This window comes from Aotus nancymaae, unplaced genomic scaffold (genome assembly GCF_030222135.1).
Source record: "Aotus nancymaae isolate 86718 unplaced genomic scaffold, 86718_ANA_hifiasm-v0.15.2.pri h1tg000003l, whole genome shotgun sequence".
NCBI classification, from domain to species: Eukaryota; Metazoa; Chordata; class Mammalia; order Primates; family Aotidae; genus Aotus; species Aotus nancymaae.
The window spans coordinates 56367267-56393339 of record NW_026988414.1 but is presented as its reverse complement, the minus strand read 5'-3'; the positions used below and the strand labels follow the sequence as shown (position 1 = coordinate 56393339).

Here is a 26073-nt window from a genome sequence, read left to right as displayed (position 1 = left end):
AGAACAAAACACCAGCCTCCGCCACTCTGGGCATGTCTACCTCCAGTCAGCCTCCATACCTTGCCAGGAGTCACCTAAAGTACCGCTCGCTCCCCACCACTCCTCACTGAAACCTGCAGACGCACACCATAATCTCCACAATCTGACACAAAAGTCTCTGAATGGCCCTTCCTACCTGTGATGGTTAATTGTAGGTGTCAAGATGACTGGATTAAGGGATACCCAGATAGAGAGAACAGGTAAAGATTTTATTTCTGGGTATATCTGGGAGAGTGTTTCCAGAAGAGACTGGCATTTGAATCCATGAACAGAGTAAGGAAGACCCACCCTCACCCAAAGTGTTGGGCACCATCCACTCAGCCGAGCACCCAGATAGAACAAGAAGAGAGAGGAAAGCCAAATCTGCTTGCTCTCTCTTCCGCAGCTGAGAAGTCCTCTTTCTCATTCTCTTGGACATCAGAACTTGAGGTTCTCCAGCCCCTGGTCTCCAGAACTTGCACCTGCAGACCCTCAGGTTCTCAAGCTTCATCCTCAGACTGAGTTACAACATCAGCTTCCATGGCTTTGAGGCCTCTGGACTTGGACTGAGCCACACAACCAGCTTCTGCGGCCCTTCAGCTGGCAGACAGAATATGGTAGGGCTTCTCAGGCCCCATAATTGTATTTGTCCATTTTCACATTGCTATGAAGAAATCCCCAAGGCTGGGTAATTTATAAAGAAAAAGAGGTTTAATGGACCCACAGTTCCATGTAGCTGGGGAGGCCTAACAATCATGGTGGAAGGTGAAGGAGGAGCAAAGCACACCTTACATGGCAGCAGAGAAGAGAGCATGTGCAGAGGAACTGCCCTTTATCAAACCATCAGATGTCATGAGACTTAATTCACTGTCACAAGAGCATGGGGAAAAAAAAAAAAAAAAAAACCTGCCCCCATGACTCAATTACCTCCCACTGGATCCTACACATGACACATGGGGATTATGCGAGCTACAATTCAAAATGAGATGTGGGTGGGGACACAGCCAAACCATAACAATAATCATGTAAGACAACTCCCTAATAAATCCCCTCTCATCTATCAATATATTTATGTCTGGAGAACTCTAACAAAGTAACCCTCCAGCCTTGTTTCCTGACACTCCACCTGTCCAGAGCACCACAGGCTCCTCCTCACCTCTGACCTTCTCCTGCTATTCCCTCTCCCGGAACACACTTCAAGAGCCCCCCTCCCCATATCACTTCTCCATGGCTAACCCCTACTCATTCTTCAAGACTCAGAATTTCTAAGAAATGACCTCCTCCAGGAAACCATTCCTAACTACCCTCTCTCCCAGGTAAGGTGCCTCCTCTGTGCTCCCAAAGCACCCTGGCATCCCTCCTCCACCAGGTGGTTCTCAGCACACACATGCCCCCACTCTCCACTAAACCATAACCCGAGGCAGGAGCTGCATTTGCTTCTCCAGCACCTAACACAATACTCAACACATTAAGTCAGACTGAAAAATTGTCACTCACTAGTTACCTTCAGATCCAACAAACTTACAATGTATCATTTCACCAAAATATTTTAAAATATGTAGGCCCTATGTATATGACAGCGTAAGATCAGCAATACCAAGGGGACATGTCCACAGATCACAGCAAAAAGCATTTACTACATACCCAGTCTTTAAATAAAGAGCTTAAGACGCATGATGGCATTAGAAACTGCCAGGCACTTCCCACTTTAGTCCCTTTAGAGAGGTGTGATGACCTCACCAATATAGCAGCTGGCCATGGTAGCTCTGTATAAACAGACTTGGTGCATCAGGAGGGAGCACAGATCCACGAAGCACAGGGAGAGAAGAGGAGAGTGCTGACTAAGGTGGTGGCCAACGGGAGGCTCGAAAAAGGAAAATCCCTCCCCCCAGGAAGCCTCAAAAGCACCCACAGGAGTCCCCAGGTACTCATCTTTGAGAAGTGAATACAAAGTAACTTCAGGAGACCCCACCTGAGATGCTACTGGGGCACACAAGACTGGGGATTGGTGGGCTGTCAACAGATGGCTAGATGGAAACCCTGAGCCTCGCTGAACTCACAGTATCGGATTCACACTGGGTGATTAGTGACAGCACCCATGGGCAGGGAACTGAGATAAGAAGGCAAGCAGCTAGCACAGGAGGAACTGATACTTGCCTGCAGAAGCATATGTGTTACCCAGACTTGAAGGGAAGGAAGTGGGTATCCAGGTACAGGGGGAGGAGGGGAGAAAATGAGGAAAAGTTTCACTAGAAAAAACAGCTGTCAACAAACAGATAGGATTTCAAAAGAGACTCAAGATTGAACACTTCAGGAACATTTCAGGAAAATGCCTTTTTGTTAATCTCAGTTGAAGTTGGGACTGACGGTAAAGTGATGCTGCTTCCTTCCACTAACTTGCATTACCAATTTACAAACACCCTTTCTTAATTCTATCCAAATGCATACCCTCATGAACAAACCCTGGCCCGTGTTCCACGATCAGAAAATTCAGTGAGCCACAGGGGTTAGTTTCATCTGCTTGTTGTCCTTCCCATCTTCTACCCACCTGAAAGCAGACAGGAATGAGCTCTACTCCTCCTCCTCCTCCTCCTCCTTAGGTGACAGCACCCCCACCCAGGAACCCAGAATTACTACTCAATGGCTCCTCCCTCACTATACCACTGATCCTCAAACTGGGGGACAGGCCACCAAGTCAAGTCCTCTTTCATGTTCTGAGAAATCCTTCAACTCTGGCCTCTTCTCTCCAATCCCACAGCCTCTGCTCTACTTCATTACTAATCATTTTCCACACTAACAGTTGCAACAGCCTTTTGTCCTTCTTTCTGCCACCTCCACATCCTGGCTGCATCCACTTCACCAGATGTATCTTCCTAAAATCAGCAACCTTACCACAACTGCCTTGTCAAAAACCAGGTGGCCGCGCAGTGGCTGACGCCTATAATCCTAGCACTTTGAGAGGCCCAGGCAGGTGGATCACCTGAGGTCAGGAGTTCTAGACCAGCCTGGCCAACATGGCGAAACCCCATCTCTACTAAAAATACAAAAATTAGCCAGGCGTGGTAGTGGGTGCCTGTAATCCCAGCTACTCAGGAGGCTGAGGCAGGAGAATCAGTTGAACCTGGATGGTGGGGGCGGAGGTTGCAATGAGCCGAGATTGCACCACTTCACTCCAGCTTGGGCGAAAGAGTAAAACTCTGTCTCAAAAAAATCCACAAAAAACAAAAAACCTTCCAGGTTCCCATTTTTTAGGCGATACAACCCAAACTCCTTAGCGTGACATTCAGGACACAATGACTCATGATCCAAGGCAGCCTTTTCGGTTTCAGCCCTGGACACTCTCCTTCCCTCTGTGCCAAGTGCTCTCTTGGGCCCCAAGCGGGGATCAACACAATCCTGCTTGCCCTTTGAAACCTGGTTCAAGTACCATCTCTCCTTTCAAGTCCTTGCCGGCCCCTAAACTAGGGAGGACAATCATCCCTGTTTGTACTTGTTGTCTCAGTGCAATTCCTGAAAGCACTCATTTACTCAGTGCCCTGCTTTGAATGATAAATTATATGGCCCTCCTTCCTAAAACCCTGATCCAAAGACAGAAATATAGTGACTTGTGTAAATGTTTTGCTTGACCTCAAGTGTTTTGCGTGCTCCTCAAGGGTAGTAACTGTCTTCTTTTAGTGTGTTCTTGTTCCAGCATCTAAAGACTGTTAGCACCTGAGAGGGGTGAAATGAAAGGATAAATCTCGGCCAGTTGCAGTGGCTCAGGCCTGTAATCCTAACACTTTCGGAGGCTGAGGTGGGTGGATCACCTGAGGTCAGGAGTTCAAGACCAGCCTGGCCAACATGGTGAAACTCCATTTCTACTAAAAATACAAAATTGAGCTGAGTGTGGTGGTAGGCGCCTATAATCCCAGCTACTCAGGAGGCTGAGACAGGAGAATCACTTGAACCCACCAGGTGGAGGCTGCAGTGAGCCATGATCCCACCATTGCACTCCAGCCTGGGCAACAAGAGTAAAACTCCATCTCAAAAAACAAACAAACAAAAAATAAAATTTTCAAAAAAGAAATTTAAAAAAAAAGAATAAATCTCAATTCCAAAAAAATTGTGGTAATTAATTTTATCAAAACTTCATCTAAACTTCAAAGAAGAAATTTGCCAAATCAGAATTAGATCTAAAAATTCCTGGGCCAAAAAGCAGGCTGTGAAACCATGTCACATAAGCCATTTATTTCCTAGTCAGTGTGTCTCAATTTTTTTCATTGTCAACCCTCAAGGGAGCCTAAGTAGAAAGCTTACTTTTTTAATTCAATAATAGGTTCAGAATGACTCAATAAATATTTTTAAAGTTAAGTTTAAGGTTGGGCATGGTGGCTTACACCTGTAATCCCAGAACTTTGGGAGGCTAAGGCAGGTGGGTTACTTGGGATCAGGAGTTCGAGACCAGCCTGGCCAACATGGTAAAACCCCACCTCTACAGAAAAAAATACAAAAATTAGCTGGGTGTGGCGGTAGGCACCTGTAATTCCAGCTACTCCAGAGGCTGAGGCAGGAGAATTACTTGAGCCCAGGAGGCAGAGGTTGCAGTGAGCCGAGATCATGCCACTGTACTCCAGTTTGGGTGACCAAGTGAGATTCTGTCTTTAAAAAAAAAAAGGGGGGGCCAGGCATAGTGGCTCACACCTGTAATCCCAGCACTTTGGGAGGCTGAAGTGGGCCGATCACTAGGTCAAGAGATCGAGACCATCCCAGCCAACATGGTGAAACCCTATCTCTACTAAAAATACAAAAATTAGCTGGGCGTGGTGGCAGGCACCTGTAATCCCAACTACTCAGGAGGCTGAAGCAGGAGAATCACTTGAACCTGGGAGGCAGAGGTTGCAGTGAGCCAAGATCACGCCATTGCACTCCAGCCTGAACGACAAGAACAAAACTCCATCCTCCCTCCAAAAAAAATAAATAAACAAATAAACTTTTTAAACAACAGCTATGAACATTTAACCTTATAAATGTATTTGCTGAGTGACTTTTAATATAATATTAAACACAATGCATCAAATAATATATGCAAATTATCAATTTATATAACTAAATAATAGCAATGCAATCAAATTTTTAAAAAACATTCAAAACTGTTCTTTTTCCAGCAAAAGTAAAACTATTGAAAAATTATTTTCTGAAAAGTGATTTTTTTTTCTTTTTTTGAAACAGGGCTTCACTGTCACCCAGGCTAGAGCGCGGTGGTATGATCGAAGCTCACTGCAGCCTCAACCTCCTGGGCTCAAGTAATCCTCCCACCTCAGCCTCCAGAATAACTTGGGACTACAGTTGGGCACCACCATGCCCAGCTAACTATATTTTTATTTTTGTAGAGACAGGGTTTCACTGTGTTACACAGGCTGAAAAGTGATTTTTAGTGAACTTAACTTTTGTTTCATATGAGAAAATTTCTAACTTAACTAGCTGCTAGATATTCATTCAAATATTGTCAATGTTTTCCTTTTCAGCACTTGAGATAATTATTGGTGAATTGAATAACTTTAATTGAATTAAATAATAAAATATAAACAATTTTCATTCAATTCTCAAATCCTTATATTTGAGGGCCAAATATAAGCAAGTCACAAGGCACCCAAAGGTGCCTCATAAGTATGTGAAGGTAACCAACCAAGATGACTTCAAGATCAGGCAACTGACAAGAAAGAAAGTCCTCCAATCACAGCCACCTCTATGCTATATATTTGTTGGATTGACCTTGAACATCTTCCATGAACTCACTATCAATGTTGCTAGTGTAATACCCAAGAAAACCCAGTGAGAGAAATTCAAATATTAAGAAACAAACTTTTGTTGATTGAGCTTTAAAGGGCCACAAACCATTATAATATCTAAGATGCTGTGCTCCCCAATAACCAATTTTTGCCTCCAATGAGGACGCAAGTCCTAACTTCTATGCTCCCAAATTTATCATACCAGCATCTAAAAAACACAAATAAAAAAATCAGTTTACCCAAGAAAACCTCTATCCCACAGCTACCATGAGAGCTTTTCTACCATTATCATTCCTTGGCTACTTTTAAAGAAAAAGATTTCCATATCATTAGCCCTTCTCCCAAAAGAAACTCCCTTCCCCCAACCTTCTCCACCCCACAGTCCCTCAAAAACAGCCTAAATCTTTAGAGCTTGAACACTCAGGGCTCATCCAGCCCCTCTTTCTTCAGGAAGCTGAAAGAGCCCTCTGGGGTTAAGAGAATTGATCAATCAAGGTCAACCACCATGGGCAGGACCTTGTCTGTCTTGTTCACTGCTGTACCTCCAGGCTAGTACAGGGCTTGGCACCTAAACAGCTGTTTACACACATAAGTGATTAACAACTATGGGGCAAAGAGAGGTAACAACCAGGTGACCTAAAACCCAAACTGGTACTGTTCCAACTATACCACTTTGTCCCTTTTCACTTCCCCAGAATATCAAATAATGGCCATAAAAACTATCAATATCAAATATGGACACAAAGACTATCAGACTCTTCTTAAATGTGTGAAAAACTTCCTAGCTGAAATAAGCTATTTGCACACCCAGTAAAATTGAAGAACTGGGTCTTATGAACTCAAGGTTAGAGTTCTTCAAGCCCATTTACAGTAAGGGACTTTCTACAAATAAGTCAAGGGTATCCAGTCTACAACACATAACTTCTTACTTGCTCACACTTACTTGATCTCCTTTCTAGTGTTCTGGTACACAGGTCATAACTCCCTCATCAGACTGAGAACCCTAAAGAGGCAAAACTATGTCTTCTTTAAGGCACCTACTAAGTTGGAACCCAAGGTAAATGCTCAATAAATGCTTGCTTAGTTTATAGCAATGGAAGTGGTACGCTGTGAGGGACAAAAGTAAATCTGGCATGAACAAAGAATTGTATTTTGCTCATCAACTAGGACTATTATAGTACCTAACACGTAACAGAAGCCTAATAGTTAATGAATGAAGAAAAATAAATGAATGATACGGCAAAAACTGAGAGCTTTTAAGCAACATCTTTTCTGCAGTCTTTCATTCATTCAACAAATATTTATTTACCAAGTACTATGTGCCAGGCTCTCTGCTACTCTGAAACCTAACATCCCACACAGAGTTTCACCCACAGAAACCTAACTTCTCTCATCAGCTAATGTACCTCTAGCGTTCATCTTATAGGCAGTGAGCAAAGCTGGGGTGACCATTTCTCAAAGTATGTTCGAAACACTTTCAGTTTACACCTATTATCCCAGTGCTAATTAATAACAGCACTGCCTCAACAATGCCCTAATCTAGAGAATTATATAGCCCTAAGTACAGCAAATCTTTCCCCACAAACAGACCAAGATTCAAATATTTCACTCTACGGTCTTGGGACCCTCAACGCAAGAGAAAGGCTGTAACCAAGGGTCTGGACAGCCTGGCTTGCCCTATGTCTCTCAGTTCATTGAAGGAGCTGCAGTTCAGTTCTTGTTTTGTTTTTGTTTATTTTACGGCCCACATTTATAGTATTCCGTGTCAGGAGATTCCTGGCATTAAAGAAATGGACGGAAATCAACCGCCTCCTCCAGCTCATCCACTATTGCATCATTTGAAACCAAAGCCTTCTAAATGAAGCGACTCCTACAATTCAAGTCAGGTAAGATGGCAGCAGCAGCAGCTGTGGGTGCTGGCTGCTGCTGGAGCCTCGGTCTCAACTTCAAGCGCAGGGAGAGCGCTGTCTCTGGAGCTTCCAGGTGCTGAAAGGAACAGTCAATAAATCAACAGGTCCGGCGCGCCCGCCCCTGCGTGCTCAGGCCCGGGCGCGCCACGACTGGAGGAAGTGGCTAATTAGTTAAACACAGTTGAGACCAAAGGAGGCCGGAGTCGGTTCTCAAAGCGCTTTCCCTCCGGCCACCGCCGACTTTGAGGACCCGCTAGGGGAAGTGTCCGGGCCCCGTGGAGGGAGGGAGAAGCACCACAGCCTGGGCTGCGGCTTCCGCCCTCCGGCCCCGACCCCTAGCAGCCCTGCCCTGCTCTCGCGGCAGGTAACCCTCGACTCGTACTTCCTCCGGCTGCCCCCTCTTTTCATCAATCTTAAGCCTTTCGGTTCTGCCACCAGGAAACTTCCATAGAAGGGCAGATTCCCAGGTCGAGAGATGATTCCAAGAAAACCCACAGGGCCAGTGTCGGGACGTCAGGGTCAGACTTCATAAAGCCCAGGCGTCGCTGGGCCGGCTCGGAACAGGTCAGAGCTGCGGCTCCTCCGCTCCCGCGTCCTCACGCCCATCTAAGTGCCGGCCGTACGCGGGTCTCCATCCCCACGACCCACGGGGTCGGCGGCCCGAACCTCAGCAGCGTGTCCGCCGCAGGCGCCCTCCTAGCTCCAGCGGGGACAGACCTGCCAAGGCCGGGCGCCCCAACACGGCGCCCGCCCACCTCCGAGAGGGGACCAATGGGGCGGGGCCTCGGCCGAGCCAGTCCGGCTGGCTCTTCTCTCCTGGACTCCCGTCCCGGGCTCCAGGGGTCGTACCCGCACTCCCCATCGGCTCGTACCTCGTCCGCTTCCAGCTCCGCTCGGCTGCCTACGAGCGCCATGTTCCTCCTCCGGCTGCTGCCACCCAAAAACCAAGCAGGGAACTCAGAGCCGACTCCCGCTCTCGGCTCCGGGCTCAGCCCAGCGCAAGAGACAGAGAAAGGAGGACTGCCCGGCGCTCCCTCCTGGTCTCGGGGCGGGGCAATGCAGCTACGCGGTTTCCCCGCCCCCGGAGCCGGCAAGCCCCGAAACCTTCCATCTTCTCCGCGAACGCCGCTCTAGGGGCCAGCGACTTGTCCGGCCCCCCGCGGGGGAGCAGCCAACCAGGCTCCCACAATGCGTCTCCGCCCCCAGCGGGCGGCCGCCCCGCCCACGTGGGCGAAGTCACCTCCCAGATAAAGTTTCCCGGTCTGGCACGCCTTCCGGAGGGTTCCCTAAGGTTACCTGCTGCATGTGCTCTGCGGAGGCTGGGCACACCTGGAAAGAAGCTAGAGAGCGCGGGGATGACAAAACCAAGGTCAAAGCAGCGCCCCACCTGGGGCCCGTAGAAGCATCCGCCTAGCCCTTGGTTAGGTGCCAGTCATTTTCCCTCGCCAGATGGGCACTGCATCGCGCAGATAGTGTGGCCTGAGGGCACCCCTGGGTCATGGTCACTGGTCCCAGAGAGGCCTTTGACACACCACCCGCCTGGACACTAGGTGGAAGGACTCTGTTTGCTTCTGTGTTCAAAAAATAGAAAAAACACGGGACAGAGATTTATACATCTTGGCACTCCTCTACCGCCCCCTACCCGGACCGTGTATTCTCCCCATAGCATCCTGTATTGACCCCTTTTGTAACTCCAAACCCAGGTATTTAATTCGTGCTTGAACTATAAACTCCATGAGGGTAGGATGCTGTCTTCTTCAAGACTGTATCCTCAGCACCTAGATAGAACAGTGTCTTGCATATAGTACATATAGTAAGTGCTCAACAGATATTTGTTGGCTGAATTTGAAAATTGAAACTTACTTCTGATATGTAAATAGAAAACTGAAAGCTAGATCTTTACAAGTTTGGGGGAGGGAGGTCAGCTTTACTTTACATATAGAAAAATACACCAAATTAAATGTGTAATTCAATGACAAGTGTTTACAAAACATCCCAGTCATAATATAGAACATCCTGAAAAGTTTTCTGTGACCCATTGCTGTCAATTTCCTACCTCCACTCCCTGACCTCTGTCAATCACTGATCTACCATCAACATCGATTTGCCTTTTCTTTTTTTTTTTTTTTTTAAGACGGGGTTTCACCATGTTGGCTAGGCTGGTCTTGAACTCCTGACCTCAGGTGATCCACCCGCCTCAGCCTCCCAAAGTGCTGATATTACAGGCGTGAGCCACCGCGCCCCGCCCGATTTGCCTTTTCTAGAATTTCATATAAATTTAATCAGAGCATGTGGTCTTTCATGTTTGGCTCATGAAAGCCTATTTAATAGTCATCCAGTGATAACTGTAAAAACAGCTAGGCCAAGCTTGGTGGCTCACGCCTGTAATCTCAGCACTTTGGGAAGCCGAGGTAGGCGGATCACAAAGTTAAATGATCGAGACCATCCTGGCCAACATGGTGAAACTCCGTCTCTACTAAAAATACAAAAATTAGCTGGATGTGGTGGCACATGCCTGTAGTCCCAGCTACTCAAGAGGCTGAGGCAAGAGAATCGCTTGAAATCGGGAGGCGGAGTTTGCAGTGAACCGAGATCGCGCTGCTGCACTCCAGCCTGGGTAACAGAGTGAGACTCTGTCTCAAAAAAAAAAAAAGAAGAAGAAAGAAAAAAAGAAAAAACAGCTAATAGTTATTGAGTCCTTACTATGTGCCAGGACTCTACTGAGCCTCTTGCATATAGCATTTCATTTATTCTTCATAACCCCATAAAGCTGTTCTCTTACAGATGAGTAAACTGATGAGGCTCAGAGAGTTCAAGTAATATGCCTGAGGCCAGACAGCAGTTAAGTAAGTAGGGTTGCCAGAATCTGAACCCCAACAGTCTGACTCTTGGGCCTAGCTGATAACCATTGCTTTGTACTGCCCCTAGCCACCCTCCCCTCTTTCTTTCTGTGTCAGTAAAGCAGTTGCCAGTACAAGTCCATTACATACATTTTCAGTGAGTCATTTTGCATCCTTAATACTTGCTGTATGATCTTAATGGTTTGGCATGTACTTTTATACTAGAAAAGTAAAATGGTTTCTACACCAGAAACATTGAAAAAATGGGTTAGATCGTGTGATGGTTGCTCACCTCTCTGAATTGTCTAAAAATCCTTGAATTGTATACTTACACTGGGTGAAATCTGTGATCATATAAATTATATCTTAGTAAAGCTAGTTTAAAAAAACTAGTTAACACAGGCTAGGTGTGGTGGCTCACATCTGTATGGGATTTCAGCACTGGGAGACTGAGGCAGGAATCTAGCTTGAGTTTAGCAGTTTGAGACTAGCCTGAGAAAAACAGCAAGACCCCATTTCTAAATAACAATACTTTTAAGTCCAGGCGCAGTGGTTCACACCTGTAATCCCAGCACTTTGGGAGGACGAGGCAGGTGGATCACCTGAGGTCAGGAGTTCAAGACCAGCCTGGTCAACACAGTGACACCCTGTCTCTACTAAAAATGCAAAAAATTAGCCAGGAGTGGTGGCGGGCACCTGTAATCCCAGCTACTCAGGAGGCTCAGACAGGAGAATCTCTTTAACCCACGAGGCAGAGGTTGCAGTGAGCCAAGATCACACCATTGCACTCCAGCCTAGGCAACAAGAGTGAAACTCCGTCAATAATAATAATAATATTTTATTATTTAGAATATACTCTCTGAACACTTAGAATCAGATGGACTAGAAGAGACCTAGAGTTTGTTTAATTCCAATACCCCTGAAAATTTCCATTCCTCCCCACACCCCCAACCCACTCCTGCCTTCTCCTATGTTTCACTTTCTGAGGCTAGAATTCCTGTCCAGGTCCAGATTCTGCATGATTCTGTTTTTTAAAGTTCATTGGTTCCTAAATTGATAGCACATCTTTCTGATATGAAGCCATCTCGTTGATGGCTTCCTCTCCCATATGCTGTTATTCTGCCTTAGGAATTTCAACTCTTCAAATTTTGAAGAAATACAAACAAACCTGGCTCTAATTTGTGACAGAATTATGTTATAATGAGAATCAAATGTATTATTTAAAAATCTATACTTATAAATGAAGCTTGACTGGTGTTTTTGTTGTTGATTTTTTTAGATATCAGGGAGCAAATCTGAAGTCCTGTGTGTTTTAAATTCACGTCAGAAGATGAGCAACATTCATGTTTCAATTATAAACACTGAATGAATAAATGTTTTCTAGCCACTGGAACCTCTAATTAAATTTGCTTTGCTCAGGGCAACTGTCAACTTTCTTTGCCCATACGTGTGATTTTAGCATTTGTGATTTTATCATGAATCATATATATAAAACAGTTTTTCTTCAAAGAACAATTAGAATGGATTTGTTTTTACACAGAATTCTCCTTGCCAGTTTGCTGGTAATGTTATACTCTAGCAGTGAAGTGAGATTACTCAGATAATCCATTTCCCAGAAGTAATTAGCATAGAGATTAAGCAAGAGGGTATCTGAATCATTTCATTTTGAAGCCACACCTACTGGGAGCTGTTTGGGCTTCAAAATAAATCTAATATTGCAGACAATCTAATCTTTTTTTTTTTAATTTTTTCTTTTTTTTTTCTTTTGAGATGGTGTCTCACTTTGTCACCCAAGCTGGAGTGCAGTGTCTCGATCTTAGCTCACTACCACCTCCGCCTCCTGGGTTCAAGCGATTCTCCTGCCTCAGCCTCCCAAGTAGCTGGGATTACAGGTATGCACCACCACGCCAGGCTAATTTTTGTATTTTTAGTAGAGACAGGGTTTCACCATGTTGGTCAGGCTGGTCTCAAACTCCTGACCTTGTGATCCACCAGCCTCAGCCACCCAAAGTGCTGCGATTACAGGTGTGAGCCAACACACCTGGCCCAGACAATCTAACCTTTAGTATTGCTGAACATGTTACCTTTAACTGATAGTTTTTTGTGCTGGTATTTGATTTTAATAAAAAAAAATTGAATCTTCAGCTGGGCATGGTGGCTCATGCCTGTAATCCCAGCACTTTGGGAGGCTGAGGGGGCCAGATCACCTGAGGTCGAGAGTTCAAGACCAGCCTGACCAACATGGAGAAACCACGTGTCTACTAAAAATACAAAATTAGCCAGGTGTGGTGATGCATGCCTGTAATCCCTGCTACTCAGGAGGCTGAGGCGGGAGAATCACTTGAACCCGGGAGGCGGAGGTTGAGGTAAGCCAAGATCACACCATTGTACTCCAGCCTGGGAAAGAAGAGCAGAACTCCATCTCAAACAAAAAAAAGAAAAAAGAGAAAGAAAATTGAATCTTTATGATTTGTGCCATAGGAGAAGCTCAAATCTATGAAATAAGTGCTCATTGTAAATCATGTGTTTGTCAATGGCTGTGTCTCACATTCACGTCTTAGCTCCTCAAGGAAAACTTCCCCTTCTAAAACAGCCCTCCCTCTCAGTCACACTCTACCACATCCTCCTGCTGTATGTATAGCACTGTTCACTACCTGGAACTCTCTTGTTCATTTGTTTACTTGTTTATGTCTATGTCCCTCAACAAGAGCACACTATAATATAAGCTCCATGAGGGAAGGGACCTTGTGTTTTGTGTGTAAAGCAAAAACCCCAATGCCCAACACATAATGACTACTTAATAAATGGCTATGGAGTGAACGAATGAAAGTATAAAAAGTTTGTAGTACATTAAGCATTATTGTTTAGACCTAGCAGCCAATGTTTTAGCATAGTCCAGAAATAATGAGGGAGATTTAAAGAATGCAAATCATGTGTAGTCTAAAACATAAATTGTTTCCTAGCGTAATGTACAGGCTTGAGGATTATCTTTAACACGTATTCAGTTTTTCAAAATTACATAAAAGTTAAGCACTTAGAGGTCCCTCAGTGACCTAAAGAGGAATAATTCACCTCCCTGGGAGAGGTTTCAATGCTAAGGGGAAAAACCTCATCACTTAGTGGAAGCTGAAATCTTCCCTTCAGAATATCCTTTTTCCAGGCACTTGAAACTAGGTAAACATTTATTTTGCCCTACTTGTTAGTTGTCTGTTCACTTTTTCAATACACACACACACACTCATACATCAAAATATATATATATATATAAATCTTTCCAATTGCCTTCCTGTTGATTTTCATATCTCTTTAAATTTAATTAATATCATTTCTTCAGACAAAGAAAGTAAAACCCAAAGAAGAGAGCAACAACAGGAAGAGTAACTTTGGCAATACACAATCTCAGGGCAGAGTGTCGAAGATTTAAAAACAAGACCAAGCAGACACGGAGGTATGCTAGTAGTCCCAGCTACTCTGGAGGCTAACCCATGAGGAGGATCACTTGAGCCCAAGCATTTGAGTCCAGCCCAGGCAACGTATCAAGACCCTCATCTGAAATGAAGGAAGAAAAATGAAAGAGAAAAGAGGCCGGGCGCGGTGGCTCACGCCTGTAATCCCAGCACTTTGGGAGGCCGAGGCGGGTGGATCACGAGGTCAAGAGATCGAGACCATCCTGGTCAACGTGGTGAAACCCCGTCTCTACTAAAAATACAAAAAAAAAAAATTAGCTGGGCATGGTGGTGCATGCCTGTAATCCCAGCTACTCAGGAGGCTGAGGTAGGAGAATTGCCTGAACCCAGGAGGCGGAGGTTGCGGTGAGCCGAGATCGCGCCATTGCACTCCAGCCTGGATAACAAGAGCGAAACTCCGTCTCAAAAAAAAAAAAAAAAAAAGAAAGAAAGAGAAAAGAAAAGAAAACAGAAAGGAAAGGAAAAGAAAGGAAGGGAAAGGAAGGGAAGGGAGGAAGGAAGAAGGGAGAGAGAGAGGAGGGAAGGAAGAGAGAGAGAAAAGAAAGACGAGAGGGAGAGAGAGACAAAAGAAAAGCAAGATCAATAAGAATAAATAATTGGCAGCAGAAGCTGCTTATTGCCACCTGCTGTTCATTCTCCCGTAGCTCCATCAATAGAAGCACCTGATTTTTTATAGAGCCCACATTCTGCCTAGCTAAAAGATTGCATTTCTAAGGGTGCCTTTGCAATTAGGAATGGCCAATGAAACTCATTTGACATCCCTGAAGGCTCTTTGAAGAAAAATGACTCAACTAGAGCATGTGCCCTTTTGCCCTCATTCCAGTGAACATATGAATAATAAGAAAGAAAAACAGCCTTATTGCTGATATTAAGAAAGTTGCAGTGGTCTGGATAGAAAATCTAACCAACCACAACATTCACTTAACCCAAAACCTAATCCAGATCAAAGCCTTAACTCTTCATTTCTATAAAGGCTGAGAGAGGTGAGGAGACTGTAAAAGAAAAATGTCAAGCTAGCGAAGGTTGGTTCGTGATGTTTGAGGAAAGAAGCCTTCTCCAAAGCATAAAAGTACAAGGTGAGGCAGTGAATATTGATGAAGATGCAGCAAGTTATCCAGAAGATCTAGCTCAGATCATTGATGAAGATGGCTACACTAAACAGAAGATTTTCAATGTAGACAAAACAGCCTTCTAGTGGAAGAAGATGCCATCTAGAATTTTCGTAGCTAGAGAGGGTAAGTCAATGCCTGGCTTCAAAACTTCAAAGAACAGGCTGACTCTCTCATTAGAGGCTAATGCAACTTATAACTTTAAATTGAAGCCAATGCTCATTTACCATTTAAAAAATACCAAGGTCCTTAAGAATTATGTTAAATCTACTCTGCCAGTGCTCCATAAATGAAACAACAAAACTTGGATGACAGCACATCTATTTACATAATTGTTTACTGAATATTTTAAGATTACTCTTGAGGCCTACTGCTCAGGAAAAAAATATTCATTTCAAAATATTGCTCATTGACAATGCACCTAGTCACCCAAGACTTCTGATGGGGATGTACAAGGAGATTAATGTTGTTTTCATGCCCACTAACAAAAAGTCCATTCTACAGTTCATGAATCAAGGTGTAATTTTGACTTTCAAGACTTAGTGTTTAAGAAATACATTTCATAAGGCTCTAGGTGCCATAGATAGTGAGTTCTCTGATGGATCTGGTAAATGTATATTGAAAACCCATAAAGGATTCACTATCCTAGATGTCATTAAGAACATTTGGGATTCATGGGAGGAGGTCAAAATATCAACATTAACAGGAGTTTGGAAGAAGTTGATTCCAGTCCTCATGGATGATTTCAGTGGAGGAAGTCACTGCAGATGTGGAAGAAATAGCAAGAGAAGTAGAATCAGAAGTGGAATCTGAAGATGTGACTAAATTGCTACACTCTCATGATGAAAACTGAATGGATAAGGAGGTTTTTTTTGGTTGGTTTTGTTTTGTTTTAGAGATAGAGTCTCACTCTGTCACGTAGGCTGGAGTACAGCAGCATAATCATAGCTCATTGCAGGCTCAAACTCCTGGGCTCTAACAATACTCCCACCTCAATTTCCCAAGTAGCTAGGACAACCAGCAAGCACCAGCACACCCAACTAATTTTTTTCCTGTAGAGATGAGAACACACTGTGTTGCCCAGGCTGGTCTTAAACTCCTTTCTTTAAGCAATTCTCCTCTGTATTAGTCCATTTTCACACTGCTATAATGACATGCCCAAGACTAGGTAATTTATAAAGGAAGGAGGTTTAATTGACTCACAGTTCCACATGGTTGGAGAGGCCTCTGGAAACTTAAAATCATAGCAGAAGGGGAAGCAGGCACATCTTACATGGAAGCAGGTGAGAGAGAGAGAGAGTGAACATGTATAGGAAGAGGAACAAACACTAGTGACAGAACTGTCACAAGAACAGCGTGGGGAAACACCCCTCATGATCCAGTCACCTTCCACCAGGTCCCTCCCTCAACACATGGGGATTATGGGGATGACAATCTGCAGTGAGATTTGGGTGGGGACACAGAGCCAAAGCATCACATGCTTCCTCAGCCACCCAAAGTACTGGGATTGCAGGTGTGAGCCGCCGTGCCTAACCTGGAGTTGTTTCTTATGAATAAGCAGAAACATTGTTTTCCTGAGACAAATGTACTCTTAGTGAAGATGCTATGAACATCTTTGAAATGACATCAAAGGATTCAGAATATTGCATCAACTTAGTTGATAAAACAAGAGGGTTTAGGAGGATTGACTGCCATTTTGAAAGGTCTACTGTGGGTAAAATGCTATCAAACAGCATAATGCTACACAGAAATCTTTCTTAAAGAGTTAACTGATGCCAGACGTGGTGGTTCATGCCTGTAATCCCAGCATTTTGGGAGGCTGAGGTGGGCAGATCATCTGAAGTCAGGAGTTTGAGACCAGCCTGACCAACATGGTGAAACCCTGTCTCTACTAAAAATGCAAAAAATTAGCCAGGGATGATGGTGCATGCCTATAATTCCAGCTACTTGGGAGGCTGAGGCAGCGAATTGCTTGAACCCAGCAGGTGGAGGTTGCAGTGAGCCAAGATTGTGCCATTGCACTCCAGCCTGGACGATAAGAGTGAAATTCTGTCCCCCCTCCCCAGAAAAAGGTTAACTGGTGTGGCAGAGTTCATTATTGTCTTATTTTAGAAAGTTTCTGTGGCCTCCCCAGCCTTCAGCAATAACCACCCTGACTAGTCAGCAGCCATCAACAACAGGGAAAGATCTTCCATCAACAAAAAGATTACAAGTCACTGAAGGCTCACATGAGTGTTAGCATTATTTAGCATTAAAGTATTTTTTAATGAAGGTACATACATTTTTAAGACATAGTGCTATTGCATATTTAGTAGACTACAGTGTAGTATAACGTTAACTTCTATATGCGCTGGTCAATCAACAACTGTGTGCAACTTGCTTTATTGAAATATGTACTTTATTGCAGTCGTCTGGAATCAAACCTGCGATATCTCCAAGGCATGCCTGTATGCACCGCCCCTATCCTGAGGAGACCTCCCCAGGTCCTGATTCTGTTGTGCCTATAAAATTCTGGCATCTTTTTTCTCATATTGCTAACATATTTTATTGTCCCACAAATTCAAATGTTCTCTACATTTTGGAGGATACTAGCATCTTTTAAAAATGATATTCTCATTGTATTTCCTGCATAGTTTAATAAACCAATAATTATTTTGACCATCTTCAGCAATTCTACTCTCATTGCCTCTTTTAGGCCTAGCATTTACAACACTTCTGATTGGGCACTTTGGGTTTATATTAGGCAGCTCCTAAATTCACCTACCTATAGAAGGAGTCACAGATACAAACCTCTGTAAGACTTATACATAGTAACATTTATATTCTAAAATCATTACCCGGTGTGATGGCACATGCCTATAGTCCCAGCCACCTTGGAGGCTAAGGCAGGAGGCTTGCTTGAGCCTAGGATTTGAAGTCATATGACTGCCCTCCAGCCTGGGTGACAGAGTGAAACCCTGTCTCAAAAAAAAAAAAAAGGAAAGAAAAGCAATTATGACTCAGCACTACAATGATTAGGTCTAAGTGTCTCTAAAAAGCAAAGTTCACAAGCCTGAGCATACACCTGGAACTCTTAAAACACAGATTTTTGGTCCCAGCCCCCAGGGTCTTCAATTAGGTCAGTCTAAGGTGGGTCCCACTTGCTGCTGTTGCTGCTGCTGCAGCTCCAGCTAATTCAACAACCACACTTTGAGAACCACTGCTCTAAATCATGGTAAGCAATTTGAGCCCTTTCCAGCATAAGCAGTCTACCTGGCTTCCAGATGTAGCCCACCAATTGCAAGTTCAGGAGGAAGGTCTAGAAAAGGACTTTCATGTTGTGCTATGGTTTGAATGTTTGCGTCCCCCTAAAATTCATGTTAGAACCTAATGCTTGATGTGATAGGATTAAGAAGTGGGACCTTTGGGGAAATTATTAAGTCATGAGGGCTCCATTCTTATGAATGGGGTAGTGCCCTTATAAAAGAGGTTGAAGGGAGCTGCCTTGCCCCTTCTACCATTTGAGGACATAAAAGAAGCCATCTCTAAAGCAGAGCATGAGCCTTTACCAGACACTGAATCTAGTAGCACTTTGACTTTGGCCTTCCCAGCTTCCAGAACTGTGAGAAATAAATTTCTATTACTTATAAATTGCCCAGTCTATGGTATTTTGTTATAGCAGCCTTCTGAGACATGTTGCTACTTAGCACATACGGTCTAACCTAAATGAAAAGCTGTGACAATTTTTCCCTTGGTAGTTTTCCAACAATAAGGAAAACAATCCAAGTGGTAAGAATATATCTTGTTTATGTGAATCAATAAAACCACTTTATTCTGTTTTCATAAAATCTTATTTTATCTGATTGATATATAGCTATCTATATCTAGATAGATAGATAGATAGATAGATAGATAGATAGATAGATAGATAGATAGATAGACAGACAACTTGGTTCTCATTGCTCCAAGCCACAGCCTGACTCCACACAGATATCAGACCATCAGTAATAAAGCCACATCTACTAGTCCTTGAGACCTGGGTTTCTGACCTTGAACAGTCCACTTCAATTCTTTTCATGTCGTGTGTGTGTGTGTGTGTGTGTGTGTGTGTGAGAAATATAGAATGAAGGGCTAAAGTATATAACCTTCCATATCTTAAAATCTATAGTTCTGAGATGCTAGAGATTAAACTAAAGGAAGATCGTCTTGATCCACAGTTATGAGAGAAACTGGGATGTAGCCCAGTTTCTTGGCTACTGGAAGTAGCTGTAACTGTCCAAGGGGCTCCCTGATGTAACTGTCCAAGGGGTTCCCCTTGCCCACTGCCTAGACAGAACTAATTTATCAAGACAAGGGAATTGTGAGTTATTCATACAGAGCCAGCTGTGTGGGAGGCCAGAGTTTTATTATTCCTCCAATCAGTCTCCCCAAGCATTCCAGGAGCAGAGTTTTTAAGGACAACTTGGCGGGTGGGGGAAAGTCAGTAAGCCAGGAGTACTGATTGGTCAGAAATAAAATCATAGGGAGTCTTCAGGCTACACATGAGGCCCATAATCATGTGTAATCATAGCTGTCTTCTTGCACTGAGTCAGTTCCTGGGTGGAAGCCACAAGATCAGATGAGCCAGTTAATCTATCTCAGTGGTGCCAGCTGATTCATCAATTGCAGGGTCTGCAAAATATCTCAAGCACTGATCTTAGGAGCAGTTTATGTAGGGTCAGAATCTTGTAGCCTCCAGCTGCATGACTCCTAAACCATCACTTCTAATGTTGTGGCTAATGTTAGTCCTACAAAGGCAACCTAGTCCCCAGGCAAGAAGGAGGTTGGCTTTGGGAAAGGGCTGTTGTCATCTTTGTTTTAAACTATAAATTAGGCCTCTCCTAAAGTTAGTTCAATCTATTCCCAGGAATGAACAAAGACAACTTGGAGGTTAGAAGCAAGATGTGGAGTTGGTTCAGTTAGATCTCTTTCACTGTCTCAGTCATAATTTTGCAAAGGCAGTTTCAATGGGCTCAAGCAATCTACCTGCCTCAGCCTCCCAAAGTGCTGGGATTACAGGCATGAGCCATGCACTTGGCTGGGAAGACTTTTAAGGTGAAACAATTTATTTGTTTATTATTTATTTATTTTTAGATGGAGGCTTGCTCTGTCACTCAGGCTGGAGTACAGTGGCACAATCTCAGCTCACTGCATCCACTGCCTCCTGGGTTCAAGCAATTCTCCTCCCTCAGCCTCCCCAGTAGCTGTGATTACAGATATGCACCATTATAGCCATGGCCAGGCTGGTCTCGAACTCCTGACCTCAAGTAATCCACCCATCTTGGCTTCCCAAAGTGCTGGGATTACAGGCATGAGCCACTGTGCCCAGTTAAAGTGAGACAATTTATGATATTCTATTTACTTTATACCGCGCACATACATTAATGTCTTTTTGACTATTGTGGCTGGCTGACTCAAATTTTCCTATTAGTTTTCCCAGCAGACAGATTTATCTGGAAATACATTTAAAAGTTGGAAAGTAGACACCAGGCTGATGGGCCTCACATGTAGCTTGAGAGTCTCTGATCTGGCTCAGCAGTCACTGCTGGGCTTAGAAGAAGCACAGTGTCATTTCTGTATAAATGATTTTATTATCTTCTTAGCACTTTTAAAACAATCCTATGAGGCAAATTGAATAAAAAGTCAAAACCCATCAGTATGCTGTATCCAGATCTATCTCATAAGCAAGGACATACTAAGACTTAAAACAAAGGGCTGGTGGAAGAAGTACCAATCAAATGGAGAGAAAAAAAAAAACCAGGAGTTGTAACTTTCATCTCTCACAAAATAGACTTTAATAGTAACAAAGACTAAAAGAAACAAAGAAGGACATTACATAATGGTAAAAGGATCAAGGCAACAACAAGAGTCAATGATCACAAATATATATGCACCCAATATAGGAGCACCAAGATGCATAAGACAAGTTCTTAATGACTTATAAAGAGACTTGGACTCCCACACAATAATAGCGAGAGACTTTGACACCACATTGTTAATATTCGACGGATCAACGAGACAGAAAATTAACAGGGACATCTATGATTTGAACTCAGACCTGGAACAAGTAAACTCAGTGAATATTTATAGAATTCTTCACCCCAGGTCCACAGAACATACATTTTTCTCAGTATCACATTACACCTATTTTGAAAGTGACCACATAATTGGAAGTAAATCGCTCTTCAGCATTTGCATAGCATTTCACAGACTTAAATGAAATATTGGTTGACTGTTTGTTATTTTCTTCCCTTATTCCTTCCTGTCTTCACTGTTAAGCACAATTATCAGCATAAAAGAGGTTTTTAATACCTATTTTTAGATTGCATTCCAGCCTGGGCAATAGAGCAAGACTCCTGTTCTCTCTCCCCATTTTTGTTTCTCTTTCTTTCTTTCTCTTTCTCTCTTCCTCCCTCACTCCCTCTTTCCCTCCTTCCAAAAAAAAAAAAAAGAAAGAAAAAAGAAAATATCTTTTCTGAAACTGCTCTCCTTTAACCTCATAAACTTGTATATGAATGTTCATAGCAGTTTTATTTGTAAAAATAAATAAATAAATAAATAAACAATCCTGTGAGATAGGCAAGACATATCTTAGAGATGAGGAAACTGAGGATGCAAGATGTTACATGACTGCCCAAAGTCATTACTGAGTGAGGATAAACATGTTAAGGCCCTTTTCTAAAGGATTTTTTTTTTTTAGACAGAGTCTTGCTCTGTTGCCAGGCTAGAGTGCAGTGGCACAATCTCGGCTCACTGCAACCTCCACCTCCCAGGTTCAAGCGATTCTCCTCCCTCAGCCTCCCAAGTAGCTGGGACTACAGGCACACACCAACACACCCAGCTAATATTTTGTATTTTTAGTAGAGATAAGGTTTTACCATGTTGGCCAGGATGGTCTCGATCTCTTGACCTGGTGATCCACCCACTTTGGACTCCCAAAGTGCTGGGATTATAGGCCAGAGCCAACGCACTTGGTCCTGAAGAATATTTTATAAAGGATATAACCTTGGTCTGGAGAACATTTTTATTTTATTTTATTTATTTTAGAGATAAGATCTTGCTCTGTTGCCCAGGCTAGAGTTCAGTGTCACAACTCTAGCTCACTCCAACCTTGAACTCTGGGGCTTAAGTGACTTTCCTGCCTCAGCCTCCTGAGTAGCTGGGACTACAGGCATGCATCACCACACTCCGTTAATTTTTTTTTTTTTTTTTTTTTTTTTTGGAGATACAAAGTCTCATTATGTTGCCCAGGCTGGTCTCAAACTCCTGGCCTCAAGTGATCCTTCCCAAAGTGCTGGTATTACAGATGTGAGCCATTGTGCCCAGCCTGGATTTTTTTTTTTTTTTTTTGAGAGACTAGGAAAAGTTTAGATACCCCAAAAGCTGTCTAGTACAACAGACATATCCCAGAAGCTTGTGAGCTCCTCTATCACTCACCTCCCACCATAATGTAATTTGTTTTGTCATTATGAGGCAATTCTAAGATCTTCAAAGACATAAACTCTTAGTGTACTAAAAATGTCTTTTAATGGCACTGGTCATACACAGGGAATCTATAAAAATCACAGATATTGTACTGTGAAGAATGTTGAAATAATTCCAGAAAAGTTTGTCAAATACCAAAGCATTCTCTGGAAGAAAAGATAAAAAACGTTTAGTCTGTGCAAAAAGTATAGAAAACCTATATTAAAGAGAAGAAAAATCTCAGATCAGTAACTTAACATTCTGCCTTAAGGAGCTATAAAAAGAAGACCAAACTAAATCAAAGCTAGCAGAAGGAAGGAAATTATAAAGATTAGTGTAGAGATGAATAAAATATAAAGAAAATCAATCAAACGAAGAGTCAATTATTTGAAAAGATCAACAAAAGTGAACAAACCTCTAGTTAGTCTAAGATGAAAAAGAGAAACAACTCAAATTATTAAAATCAGAAATCAAAGTGGGAACATTACTAATGACCTTACAGAAACACAATTATAAAAGGATACTATGAACAATGATACACCAACAAATTAGAAAACCTAGGTCAAGTTTTGTACACAGAAAGCTACAAAACATTGTTGAAAGAAATTAAAGAAGACCTAAATAGGCCGGGCGCGGTGGCTCACGCCTGTAATCCCAGCACTTTGGGAGGCCGAGGCGGGTGGATCACGAGGTCAAGAGATCGAGACCATCCTGGTCAACATGGTGAAACCCCATTTCTACTAAAAATACAAAACGTTAGCTGGGCATGGTGGCGCGTGCCTGTAATCCCAGCTACTCAGGAGGCTGAGGTAGGAGAATTGCCTGAACCCAGGAGGCGGAGGTTACGGTGAGCCGAGATCACGCCATTGCACTCCAGCCTGGGTAACAAGAGCGAAACTCCATCTCAAAAAAAAAATAAAAATAAAAAAATAAAGAAGACCTAAATAAATGGAAAGACATCTATGTTCATGAATTGGAAGACTTAATATTATTAAGATGTCACTACTTCCCAAAGTGATCTACAGATTCAGTGCAATCTTTATCAAAATCCCAATGGCCCATTTTTGCAGAAATGAAAACACTGATATCAAAATTAATATGGAATTGCAAAGGGCCTTGAATAGCCAAAACAAATGATACAGTTTGCTGTGTCCCCACCCAAATCTCATCTTGAATTGTAGTTCCCATAATCCCCATGTGTTGTGGGAGGGACCAGGTGGAGATAACTGAATTCTGGGTGTAGTTTCCCCCATCCTGTTCTCAGGATAGTGAGTGAGTTCTCACAAGAGCTGATTGTTTTATGAGGAGCTTCCCCCTTTGCTGGGCATCATTATTCTTCTTGCTGCCACCATGTGAAGAGGGACATGCTTGCTTCCCTTTCCACCATGATTGTAAGTTTCTTGAGGCCTCCCCAGCCCTGCAAAACTGTGAGTCAATTAAATCTCTTTCCTTTATAAATTACCCAGTCTCGGGTATGTCCTTATAGCAGCATAAGAACAGGCTAATACAGTAAATTTGTACCCGATAGTGGGGTGCTGCTGTAAAAAGATCTGAAAATGTGAAAGCGACTTTGGAACTGGGTAACAGGCAGAGGTTGGAACAGTTTGGAGGGCACAGAAGAAGATAGGAAAATGTGGGAAAGTTTGAAATTTCCCAGAGATTTGTTGAATAGCATTGACTAAAATGCTGATAGTGATACAGATCATAAAGTCCAAGTGGAGGTGGTCTCAGATGGAGATGAGGAACTTTTGGGAACTGGAGTAAAGGTCACTCTTGCTATGCAAAGAGACTGGTGGCATTTTGCCCCTGCCTTAGAGATCTTTGGAACTTTGAACTTGGGAGAAATAATTTAGGAAATCTGGCAGAAAAAAATTTTAAGCAGCAAAGAGTCCAAGAGGAAGCAGAGCATAAAAATTTGAAAATTTGAAGCCTGACAATGCAGTAAAAAAGAAAAACCCATTTTCTGGGGAGAAATTCAACCCAGCAGCAGAAATTTGCATAAGCAACAAGCAGCCTAATGCCAATCACCGTGACAATGGGGAAAATGTCTCCAGAGCATGTCAGAGCCCTTCGCAGAAGCCCTTACCATCACAGGTCCAAAGACTTAGGAGAGGAAAATGGTTTCCTGGGTTGGGTTTGGGGCCCCCATGCTGTGTGCATGACTTGGTGCCCTGCATTCCAGCCATTCCAGCCATGGCTAAAAGGAGCTAAGGTACAGCTTGGACCATGGCTTCAGTGGGTGCAAGCCCCAAGCCTTGGCAGCTTCCACATGGTGTTGGGTCTGCAGGTACACAGAAGATAAGAATTGAGGTTTGGAAACCTCTGCCTAGATTTCAGAGGATGTATGAAACTGCCTGGATGTCAAGGCAGAAGTTTGCTGCAAGACTGGAGCCCTCATGGAGAGTCTCTTCTAGGGCAGTACACAAGGGAAATGTGGAGTCAGAGCCCCCACACAGAGTCCCCACTGGGGCACTGGCTAGTAGAGCTGTGAGAAGAAGGTTACCATCCTCCAGACTCCATAATGGTAGATCCACTCACAGCTTGTGCCAAGTGCCTGAAAAAGCCACAGACATTCAATGCCAGCCTGTGAAAGCAGCAAGGAAGGGGGCTGTACCCTGCAAAGTAATAGGGTCAGAGTTGCCCAAGGCCATGAGAGCCCTCCTCTGGCCTCAGTGTGCCCTGGGTGTGAGACATGGAGTAAAAGGAGATCATCCTGGAACTTGAAGGTTTAATGACCACCCCATTGAATTTTGGACTTGCATGGTAGCCCCTTTGTTTTGGCCAATTTCTCCCATTTGGAATGGGTGAATTTATCCAATGCCTGTATTCTCACTGTGTCTGGGAAGTAACTAACTTGTTTTTGATATTACAGGCTCATAGGCAGAAGGGACTTGCCTTGTCTCAGATGAGACTTTGAGTTAATACTGAAATGACTTAAGATTTTAGGGGACTGTTGGAAAGGCATGATTGTGTTTTAAATGTGGGGACATGGGATTTGGAAGGGGCCAGGGATAGAATATTATGGTTCCCATAATCCCCATGTATCGTGGGAGGGACCAGGTGGAGAAAATGAATCCTAAGGACAATTTCCCTCATCCTGTTCTCATGATAGTGAGTTAGTTCTCATGAGATCTGATGGTTTTATTAGGGGCTTCCCCTTTCACTGAGCACACATTCTTCTTCTCCTTGCTGCCATGTGAAGAAGGATGTGTTTCCTTCCCCTTCCGTCATGATTTTAAGTTTCCTGAAGCCCCTTAGCCTTGCAGAAGTGTAAGTCAATTAAACCTCTTTCCTTCATAAATTACCCAGTCTCTGTTATGTCCTTATAGCAGCATGAGAATGGACCAATACAACAATCATGAAAAAGAAGAACAAAGTTGGATGACTCATATTTTCTGATTTCAAAACACACTACAAAGCTACTACTAAAAATACAAAAATTAGCCAGGTGTGGTGGTGCACACCTGTAATCCTAGCTA

The 26073-nt window shown here is 43.3% G+C and overlaps 1 protein-coding gene across 1 annotated transcript in view; it reads right to left on the bottom strand.

Annotated features, from left to right (window-relative positions):
• The window catches only part of TTC39B (tetratricopeptide repeat domain 39B), a 145630-nt gene extending 136823 nt beyond the window's left edge, over positions 1-8807 (bottom strand). Inside the window, 3 exon segments of the mRNA XM_012453496.3 lie at positions 8569-8712; positions 8714-8750; positions 8752-8807. Coding sequence (XP_012308919.3) covers positions 8569-8712; positions 8714-8750; positions 8752-8807 — 237 coding nt within the window.
• Positions 8808-26073: the final 17266 nt, after the last annotated feature.